Source organism: Balaenoptera ricei, chromosome 20 (genome assembly GCF_028023285.1).
Source record: "Balaenoptera ricei isolate mBalRic1 chromosome 20, mBalRic1.hap2, whole genome shotgun sequence".
NCBI classification, from domain to species: domain Eukaryota; kingdom Metazoa; phylum Chordata; class Mammalia; order Artiodactyla; family Balaenopteridae; genus Balaenoptera; species Balaenoptera ricei.
This window is the reverse complement of record NC_082658.1, coordinates 43,167,350-43,178,414: the sequence shown is the minus strand read 5'-3', so window position 1 is coordinate 43,178,414 and position 11,065 is coordinate 43,167,350. Positions and strand designations below refer to the sequence as shown.

Sequence of the window (11,065 nt, the reverse complement as noted above, 5' to 3'; positions counted from 1 at the left end):
CCATGTTCAAGGTGCTGCACTAGTTACTTTCAGGGAAATAAAGATGTGTAAGTGCCATCCTTACTCTCAGGGGTCTCACAGTCTAAGGGGAAGAGAAATCTGTACACATACATTTGGGGACAGAAAGAACAGACTAGAAGATTCACGAGTTCTCAACCCTGGTGGCATATTGGAATCATCCGGACAACTTTTATTTATTTATTTATTTATTTATTTATTTATTTATTTATTTATTTATTTATTTATGGCTGTGTTGGGTCTTCGTTGCTGCGCGCGGGCTTTCTCTAGTTGCAGCGAGCGGGGGCTACTCTTTGTTGTGGTGTGCGCGCTTCTCATTTCGGTGGCTTCTTGTTACGGAGCATGGGCTCTAGGCTTGTGGGCTTCAGTAGTTTCAGTAGTTGTGGCACGTGGGCTCAGTAGTTGTGGCTCACAGTCTCTAGAGCACAGGCTCAGTAGTTGTGGCGCACGGGCTTAGTTGCTCCGCAGCATGTGGGATCTTCCCGGACCAGGGCTCGAACCCGTGTTCCCTGCATTGGCAGGTGGATTCTTAACCACTGCACCGTCAGGGAAGTCCCTGGACAACTTTTAATAAATACCGTTGCCCAGGCCCATGCCCAGAGATGCTGATTTAACTGGTCTCCTTTCTGGCCTGATCACTGGTATTTTTTAAAGCTCCCCAGGTGGTTATAATGAGCAGCCAGTGTTGAGAACCACTGGATTAGGCCTTCTACTTTGAGCCCGACCAAACTGTCTGCATAGAACTGACGAAGACTCTCAAATGCAATATTTAAAACAATTAATTTGTTTTAAAAAATCAATTATTTTATCAAAAATTATACCATGTATGCAACTAGTTCAAAGTCAAATGGCACTGAGGCTTACGACTAAAATTTAGCAGACCCCTGTTCTCTCCATTCCCTCAATCCTCCTCCACTTTTGACTCTTTATTTTTAGAGAATTCACACATTTCCCATTCTCCGAATGTTAACACGCTGGTATCTTTTGCTTCATCAAAAACTAATTAGTTGCTGAACTTTGTTTTCTCCCATCTAAAAGTACCCTAAAGCCCCCAAGGAAAGGTAAAAATGACGAAATATCAGGTAGCTGGAGCAACAGGAGTAAGGGGGGAGGTTCTTCTGTTCAATCCAGTATCAGGAGAGCTGACCACTAGGTTCAGACCGGCTGGCTTGGTGGCCTGAGCAGTTCAGAGAGGCGGCTAAGGGCACTTTTCCAAGCCCCGCCTGCTCTTCCAACTCTTGGAAAGATGATGGGCTTTATCTGAAATTATAGCCAAAAAGAATATTTCCTCACTTTCTCCTGGTTTCGTGCCTGGAGGGCACCCTACCCCACCCCCAAAATAGGCCAGCAAGGCTGGGGTGCATTAGAAACACTGGGAGATGGAGGTATAATAAAGGATGCATTAGGACAGTAAGTCAGGGTGTATCCTGGAAAGCCTTGAAAATTAGTTTGGTTTGACTGTGGGGACTCCCTGGGGATACATTAGCAGGGATGTCACAAAATCAGTTCTGTATTTGAGGAGGACTTCTGTGGTTGACAAGATGGAAGCTGGATTGGACTAGAAAAACCAGAGGCAAGGGACCAATGATAAGTACCAGGGAATAGGTGGAGTGGACTGGGAAAAGGCCAGTGACACTGCAAACAGACTGAAAGGCCCGGTCCCAAGAGACATTTCTGTGGCTCCATGCTATTCTGACTGTGCCTTGATTTCCTCACTTGTAACACATGAAAAGGCATAGCTGCCACCTGCCTGGGAGCAGGGACTCTGCTCTTTCTCCCTTCCTGTACTGTTTGAAATAATTTTCAGAAGGTTGCCCTCTTTTCATAAAGCAGGTAGAGGTGTTTCATGGCTCTCGAGGCAAAACAGAGCTTATGAACTTCCTCTGACAGGGCACATTCTGGACTAAGCCCAAACACAATATTCCTCTCCAGGCCTGAAAACTGCTGAATACTGTCTAAAACGATGTGACCATCCAAAACACCAGAGACCTGGCTGAACACGACCTTCGCTGCTCCGTGGGTCTCAAATAATTCCATCGCTCTTAGTAGTGCAAGCTCATAGCGTCCTCTGTCCTCCCCTCTCCTGCACAGAATTGCTATGTCTTTGGGCAGATATCCACGTTGGAACAGGTGGTGACATCTTTCTGCCACGTGTTTCGCAATTTCTTCTGTGGTCAGGTTCGTCTCTGTCTCACAAACCCCAGGCAGAGCCTGAGCGCACATTGCTTCCTCATAGGCAGCTTCCCTAAACGATGCCAAAGTGTCTGGAGACACGTTGGGGTGAGGATTTTCTTTGATCCTCTTCATTTCTTCTTTCATCAGCATCGCTATTTCCAGAGCACAGTGGATCCCACTGGTGATTGTTTTTCGAGGAAACTGAGCAGATGGAGGGGGAAGGCCATTGATATCTGCGTGACGGACTTGGAAAGGGTCCAGAAAAAGCCAGAGAATCCCGTGGTGAAGGTTTTCACTTCCAGCGCCCCTCACCTTTGGATGGGTGATGCTCCTAGCCTTCATGTACCAGTCACCATATTTACTGCAGAAATTCTCAGTCTCATCCATCACTATGTGTTTGATTTTTGGGAACTCCCCTCGCATGAAGGTTTTCCGGGTCACAGCTTGGCAGGTGGTTTGCTGGCTGTAAGGATGAAGGAGAAAATAGGGCTTCAGGCATATAAACAAAGGAAATACCATGCATTTATTACTCTCTGGATTAGCATTAGAGACTGGTTCTCATCTGGAGACTGATTCACTGATTCAATACTACACAAATGCTCTACTTACAAGTTACCTGATAGACAGAATACATAATTGCAAACCCTACTCTTTGGGGTTATCAAGTAAAATCTGCATGCGAAACTTTTGAAATGAACCCAGGTAGGAGATTTTATTATTTCTACTATAGTCCATTTCTGCTGCTTGACAATCCCTGAAGGTAAATTCCTTACATCTAAAGGAAATCTCAAAAGGAATTTACACTTGTTACTACTATTTCTTTACTTTCTGTCTTTTTTAGAGCTGGAGAACAGTCACCTAAAGGCATATCATAATTTTCGTATGCAAAAGAGGTATGGGCTCATACAAGTTCCTCTAAAGAAAATCCTATTTCCCCACTTACTTGTAGTACAAAAGCAGAAGCCTCTTTAGATTTTGGTAAGGAAAACATTAAGAGGTTGCTGAGTTCCATGACACGTCAAGCAGGGTACCAAGTCTGCAGGGCTTTGCCTCTATGGAGCTACCAATCCTACTTACTTAGCTCAATTTTCCTTCTTAGTATGTTTTAGCATATGTGTGTGTGTGTGTGTGTGTGTGTGTGTGTGTGTGTGTATACTTTTTTTTTTAAACAAACTTGGTTGTTTCTTGCCACCTCTAATTTGGATTCAAGTCATATCACCCATCCCTGCAGATGTGGGACTGCATGTGCAGTCCCTGGGGCTTTACTCCCTATGTCCTGCATCATAACTATTCATGTTCTTCTCTTCCAGTTTGGACTCTGTAGACTTCTTGAAGAAAAGCATTGATTCTTAGCCATCTCCGTAACCCACTCACATTAAGTTCATAGATGTTTGTTGAATTGAATTTGCCTTTTGACTGGGGATATTTAAAAACTTATACCTGTAAAGCATAATAAAGAACGTAGCCTTTAACACAGTTTACAAGATCCTTCATAGTCTGGCATCTGCCTCCTTTCCAACTTCATCTGTCGCATACCCACAGTCCGTCATTGCTCCAGGCAGACCTACCATTCTGATTCTCTAATCTCCGTGCCTTTGCACTTGCTGTGCCCTTTGCCTAAAAAGCCCCCCCTTTTTTTTTTTTAATTTATTTATGGCTGTTTTGGGTCTTCGTTTCTGTGCAAGGGCTTTCTCTAGTTGTGGCAAGCGGGGGCCACTCTTCATCACAGGGCGTGGGCCCCTCACTATCGCGGCCTCTCTTGTTGCAGAACACAGACTCCAGACGCACAGGCTCAGTAATTATGGCGCACGGGCTCAGTAATTATGGCTCACGGGCCCAGTTGCTCTGTGGCATGTGGGATCTTCCCAGACCAGGGCTCGAACCCGTGTCTCCTGCATTGGCAGGCAGACTCTCAACCACTGCTCCACCAGGGAAGCCCCAAAAAGCCCCGATTTTATTCACTTCTCCTACTCACTTCTTAAGAAGGAAGTCAAGATCTCCTTCACTGGGGAGTATTTGCTGACCAATCTCCAGCCCAAGTTAAGCATATCTTTAGTATCATAATAGTTACACAACACTCCCATTGCTGATTTTTCTCTTTGTCTCTCTTATTGGGCTTTACGTCAAGGTCTGCAATATGTTTTTCTCCTCTAACACTAAATGTACACAGTACCTAGCATATAAATAGTGCTCAAAAAGATTAGTTGAATAAGTAAGTCAAGCAAATCAAAATTAAAAGCCCTCATTTGCTGGATTGACTAACAACCAATTTCTTTTACTAAATCAAAAGCTAAAGATTTAAATCAGGGCTTCCCTGGTGGTGCAGTGGTTGAGAGTCTGCCTGCTAGTGCAGGGGACGCGGGTTCGAGCCCTGGTCTGGGAGGATCCCACATGCCGCGGAGCAACTGGGCCTGTGAGCCACAACTACTGAGCCTGCGCGTCTGGAGCCTGTGCTCCGCAACAAGAGAGGCCACGATAGTGAGAGGCCCGCGCATCGCGATGAAGAGTGGCTCCCGCTTGCCGCAACTAGAGAAAGCCCTCGCACAGAAACGAAGACCCAACATAGCAATCAGTCAATTAATCAATCAATCAATCAATAAATCTTTAAAAAAAAAAAAGATTTAAATCAGAAGCAAATGTGCACGTTTTCTAAAATTAGTGACTCAGAACAAGTCAAACAAGTAAAAATATTTTATAAACGAAATAAATGGTATTTAAATTCAAGTTCCCGTTAGGTGTAATGTCTAATTGACTGAAATACCCTATGACTTTAAAGCACTAAGTATCAAGCAAAAAGTATATGTGAAACAAGATAGGTTCGTTTCAACCTTTCTTAAATTTAAGGCCATAGATTGCGGGGGGAAAATGTTTCTAGTTATATAAATTTAAAGTTATGCATACGTAGCTAATTTCTAATGAGATGTTTAAGCCTGAACATTGCAAAGTGCCCTTTTCTAGCTCAACTACTTGATCACTTGCAAATGTGTATGTAGTTTGGGCTCTTGTCCATATGCAGCAAAGGCATTGCAAAATCTTAAAGTAAAGACACAAATTACTTGTGTGATACTGTTGAAAGACTGATTAAATATGTTTATTGTGTTTAGTTAGTGAAACTCTTACGTCACAAAATCCTTTAAGGCGTCACTTTCACAAACATAGAGGATCTCTTTGGGCTTGCAGTGGAACAAGTCCTTAATTTTCTCCATGATCTTTATGGCCAGGGCAGTCTTCCTGGTTCCTGGAAAGCAGTGGAGGAACAATTCTCGTGTCTCCTGGAGGCTCTCTGAAAGCAGCTCGCACTGCTCTGCTACAAGCAAATTGAAATATTCACAGCCCAGCTGGTCACTCAGAAGAGATCGAGAGCAGAGCGAGACCACGATAAGGGCCTGCAACAAATTTTCCATTTCATCCTCATCAGCAAGCCTGTAGGATCGGGGATAGTGCATGGGGATTTCACCGGGTGTACACCGTGTGCTGGGCAGGTCTATCAGCCTTGGGATGACACACAGTTTCCCTGTGTAACCACCAACAGTTCCCAGTTTCTGCTTTAATCGACGAGCAGTGCTCCGGGCGTACACAGGTCCCCCAATCCACGTGGCGTCTGTTAAGATTGTATAGAGTACCAGGGGGCTGTTCACTGCTATTAGGAGAGCATCACACAGGACATTCTGCTCCTTCCTGAAGCCAACATCACTAGCCCAGCTTTTGGAAAATATCACAAACCCCTGAGAACAAGGATATATCTGTGTCTTCATTAATTTCTCCAGTCCTTTATGATCTGAGAAGAGCTTCTTACAGAGGGATTCTGGTTTAAATTGTATCTCTTCCTGTGTCACTGAAAATTCAAGGAATAGAAGTTACTAAAATTTACAAAGGATATTTAAGTATTCCTGCAACATCGTAAGAAGAGATGAACCTAGCCATGGAATTATGGGTTTCCTTGTCTGCAAAGAAAGCACCTCCTCTTCACAGGCCAGGGCTGGGAAGTCCCTGTTTCTGGCAGCTCTCATACAGGGGAAGGCAATCAGGGAGGGGTCTTCACAGAACAGCCTTCTAGCACTCTGTCCTCAACCCCAAATGGTCCAGTAGTACTAGGAAGGTATTCCTTCCTGTTAAGGGTGTGTGTGTATGTGTGTGTGACAGAGAGAGAGAGACAGAGAGAGACAGAGAGAGAACCTGATGCTTTTGGGAAACTAAGAACTTTCCTTTTCCTGTGGCAATTTTGCCCCCCTGGGATATTTGGCAATATCTGGAAATGTTTTGATTTTTCATAGCTGGAGAGGTGCTACTGGCATCTAGTGGCTAGAGGCCAGGAATGCTGCCAAACATCCTACAATTCTCAGGGCAGCCTCCCTCAACAAAGAATTATCTGATCTAAATATCAATAGGGTCAAGACTGAGAAACTCTTGCCTTAGGAAGAGTCTAGGTGACCCCATGGCTCACCTCCTTCTGCCTTGGAAAGCCAGGGGGCAGCTGTTTCAAATTTATTCTCTCATATTTGGAGAACAAAAGCTATCTGTGCCTGGAAGCCCAAAACGCACAGAGGTGTAGGGTGGATTTGATGACTGAAATCAAGAATTTGCCATGTATATTAATTCAGGACAATTGTGTCTGCTAAGCCCTACATTTGACCTTCTCTAAGGAGAAAGGCTTGGACGAATTGCTACCAATTCCTCCCAACTTAATTTTAGAAAATAATCCCCTTAATTTTAATAAATAATCCCCTCAGCTGAAATCAAGAAGGAATACCTGGAAACAAGCGTTGTTGTAGAGCCCCCTTAAATTCCAGGACTTTGATGGGAGATGACGGGCTTCTTCGTGTAGATGAAGCTGGTGAAATCAGGTGAAGGCTGTAGTCTGCAGCCAAATTAGAAGGAGCTAAACAAATCCATGGAGAGTTGTTTCAGATGAAAAAAAAAAAAAAAAAAAAGTAAAAGAATGTTTCCATTGCTCTTCCTACTGTTGACATATGGTGTGTGTCATGCCTGAGCTGTTCTCATTCTTTCTATGCCTCAAACAGTTCACATATGTTAGGAAAAGAGGTCTGGGACTCCTGTAGGGCCATGCATCTTCTAAGTCACCTGTGACTTATCTTGGGCAAGTCATTTCACCTCTCTCTCCTGCAAGGGTGAGCAGGTGATCCCTAAGGTTCCTTCCAACTCTAATATTCCAGTTACAGGTCACCTCTAAGAAGAAAAGGCTTCCAGTAGTGGTGGTAGTGGTGGTGGTAGGGTGGTGTCAGAAAAAGTAAGCACAGTATTTTTAAAATATTATTATAGTTGTTAAAGTCCCCCCCACCCCAAAGTTTAGATGGAATGGAAAGTGGTAGGATCTCTAGTTTGGGGTTTATGTGTGTGTGTGTGTGTGTGTGTGTGTGTGTGTGTGTTTGTGTGTGTAAGTAAACTCAAACAAATTTAAGATAAGAGAAAGTATCCAATAAAATCTCTGAAGTCTTGATCCGAGCTTCTTTTATCAAATCTGGAACTTACTGACCATGAAGGCAAACCGATAAACTTCATTCAGCCAGTAAGTCCTTTATGGATTGATTTGAAATCACCAGGGCTGATGCTCAGCAAAACCGTAAGGAAGTGAAAACACAAGGAGTCCTCCTCCCCCACCACCATCCCCTCCCCAGCACCTTCTTTTGCATAAGTTTTTCTCCACTTGGTGGTGCCCTCAGCCTAGTGGTTCAAGGCACTGGCTCCTAATATTACTGAAACAATTCAAATTTGTCAACAAGTTTCCCTTGAAAGAATTAGTGGAGAGTCTTTCTTAAACAATGTTTCTCTGAAATATCGTCTTTAGAGAGAGACTACTGATGAATGTTTTAGACTAAGACTATCAGCCTGCAATTTTTTTTTCAGCACACCTTTACAGTGCATAAAAAGGAACTTTCATGAATTCATGGCTGATGGCATACTATAACTTTCCCCAAAGAAATGAAAATCCAAGCACTTCTTGACCTCACACATTTCATATTCTGAGTCTTTGGAACTAAAAATGTTAGAAAATAACCCTTTAGTAGAAGATTTGTAAGCAAAACCAGCTTTCTATTCTCTAACCAAAATATTGACCAAATACCCAAAAGAAGGCAGAGAAGGGGCTCCTCCCTGCTGACTGGACAAGGACTTCTTGTCTGCTTTACCTGATTGAATATCCAGCATCATGGCTACCCACTGCTCAGCCGTCAGCCTTGTGACAGAATTGTCCCTGATGACCCAGGAATCCGGGGCCTCTGTGAATACTACACAGCAGAAGGGCTCCACGTGTACCACACAGACGTGACCATACAGGACATCTTTTTGATACACATTCAAGATTTTGGTAGTGAAATTCACCTTCGGCTTCTCACAGCAGAAGTGGAATGTAGGCAATTTTTCTACGCAGTTTTCTATTTCTTTTTTTAATAATTCAGGGTTCACTTTTTCTCTCTTACATCCAAACACTTCTTTGCTCTTATCATCCACCCCGATAATTAGGTATCCCCCATGGGTGTTGGCAAATGCAGAAACATAATGAGGCAGCATTTCTTTAATCCGAGGGACGATCTTCTTGGTGGTGAACCTTTTAAGCTCAACATGTGTGGACTCACTGAAGTCGAGTTTCTCCTTATACATGAGTTTATCTTTTTTAACAAATTCTGAGGCACACATCCTCATATCTTCCTCTTCCTGAATGTATTTGTCAAGAGCTTTCTGAGAATGCAGTTCCTGCACCTTTGATCTTCCTCTTTGAGCTCTGGACTGCTTCTCTCGGAGGAGCTCCAGGGCACTGCTGGCACTCAAGTTGACGGTGGAAGTCACAGCTCTCTGAAATAAATTGGAGCGCAAGCTGCAAATCCTTAGGGGGAGGCTGAAGACATCTGGGCTCCATGACTTCACAAAAATCATAAGACTGTGCCCCTGCTGCATGTAGTCAAGGTATTTCTGTGAACCTGAAGGAAGGAGCTTCTGAAAAGAAGTTTCCAGATCCTGTCCCAGCCCATGGAATCGGTAACTGTAGGTTTTATCATCAATCTCTGCTTTGATCACACCCCCTCCAGAATTTAACAGTGCACATGTCGCTTGGATGATTTTAGAATTCTCAGTTCTTTTCAAATAGCTATTGGTCATCTTCTTCCTGTTTTCTTCTCCAAGAGTGACTTTGCCCACTTCTACAATTATCTCGGGATAGAGCATTTCCGTATCCATCTTGAGACTCTCCATCTCAGCAGCCCTTCTGTGCCCCAAACAATGACAGAAAGGGGTTCCAATAAATAATTAGGACAGAAATGTTGCTTCTATGTTAACAAGAATTCCAGAGATTACAAAATTTTCTTCAAAGCTATAGATTATTGGAGATACATTTTAGCATTGGAAATCATCTTTGATATTACTGTTTTCTCACAACTTTGCCAAGACCTTTAGCCTTCACAGCATGAACAGGAATAGATAAACTGAATGCTTAATATTTTACCATAATGGAAAAATTGCTGAACTTTTAGCCATTTTTCATTTAAAATCAGGAAGCACCAACAGTGAGCCCAGATATAAAGGGCATGGGTTGGCACAGGAGCCAAAGCAAATTACACAGAAGTAGTAGTTGCCGTCAGAAGATGCTCCTATTTATAATTCAGAGGGGAAAGAAGAGAAGACAACAAAGGACCAAGGGAGTATAGCTTTGGAGTATATTTGATGTAGAAGATCTGGCTATAAAAACAAGCATAAAACTTGGTATTCTTTATGTGCTATTTTATACATTTAAAAAAGCCTTATTCTACTCCTGAAAGAATGCCAATTGATACCAAATGCAGAAATCTTTTAAGCTCTTCGGGCATTCTTCTAAAAGTACATTTCTTATACAGTGTGATGCAGGAACAGGAGTTTTCTGTTCCTCCTAATAGTTCTGCCTGTGCTGTGGGAACCTCTAAGACTGGGGAATGGACATGAGCCTTTGAGACAAAGATATTAAACTGTGGTCAACCTCCTTTTGCTTCCCAGACCAGAAAACAGCCACCTAAATTGAAGTTAGCACCCTGGAAGCAGATGGTTCAGAGACGGCCCCCTTAGTCTTTGTTAACTGCAAAATAAAATATTTACTAACCCAAACCAAAATTCTTCCTCTAGAAGAAGGGAACCCATTTTTTTTCTGTGTGATCTCTGCTAAGCAGAGGCCATGTGGGTGTTGTTTATATCCACCAGGAGGGAAAAAAAGCAGGCATCCAGCAGGATGGGTCCTCTCCTCTGCTGTTAGTTTGCCTTGGTTGCCTTCTCACTTCCTCCAGGCAAACCAAAATCAACCTGATGAATTGTTTTTTCATAGGTGAGCATCTCCTATAGGCAAATGTAAATGTTTGGCTCTTAGAGTAATTTCTGATAAGATTCTATTATATCATAGAATCACAGAAGTGTTGGAAGGGACTTGAAAGATCTGGTCCAACCATCTATCTTAAATACCCTCTGTAACAGGGATCCCCAACCCCCTGGGCTGTGGCCTGTTAGGAACAGGACTGCACAGCAGGAGGTGAGCGGCGAGCGAGGGAAGCTTCATCTGCCGCTCCCTATAGCTCCCCATCACTCGCATTACCGACCGAACCATCCCCCCTCCCCCTCCCCCCTCCCCCCTCCCCAGTCTGTGGAAAAATTGTCTTCCACGAAACCGGTCCCTGGTGCCAAAAACGTTGGGGGCCGCTGCTCTATAATACTTGCAACTCTGAACAAATTGCTTTCCAGCAACTGCTTGAACACCTCCGATAACAACGAACTCATTATCTCTCAAATTAGTCCCTGTCTATTTTCTGACAGCTCTGTTAGAAATAGCTTCCTTATTTTCAGCTATAATTTGTCTCCCTATAACTTCCACCTGCTGGGACTCACTAACGAATCTAATTGC

The 11,065-nt window shown here is 43.4% G+C and overlaps 1 protein-coding gene across 1 annotated transcript; it reads right to left on the bottom strand.

Moving 5' to 3' along the window:
• Positions 1–1,821: 1,821 nt before the first annotated feature.
• Positions 1,822–9,399, bottom strand: SLFN14 (schlafen family member 14). Its single transcript, XM_059908393.1, has 4 exons — positions 8,340–9,399; positions 6,944–7,072; positions 5,314–6,028; positions 1,822–2,656 (listed from the first exon to the last, which is right to left on the bottom strand). The coding sequence occupies exons 1-4, from the start codon at positions 9,397–9,399 to the stop codon at positions 1,822–1,824; spliced, it is 2,739 nt and encodes a 912-aa protein (XP_059764376.1).
• Between the last annotated feature and the right edge of the window lie 1,666 nt (positions 9,400–11,065).

What these genes read in the sequence shown, in the direction of transcription:
- SLFN14 (XM_059908393.1), bottom strand. Translation starts at nt 9,399, where the DNA reads ATGGAGAGTCTCAAGATGGATACGGAAATGCTCTATCCCGAGATAATT. An exon ending in ACAACAACGCTTGTTTCCAG is followed by an intron (nt 6,029 to 6,943) that starts GTATTCCTTCTT and finishes TTGAATTTTCAG; the next exon opens with TGACACAGGAAGAGATACAA. An exon ending in GCCTTAAAGGATTTTGTGAC is followed by an intron (nt 2,657 to 5,313) that starts GTAAGAGTTTCA and finishes TCATCCTTACAG; the next exon opens with CCAGCAAACCACCTGCCAAG.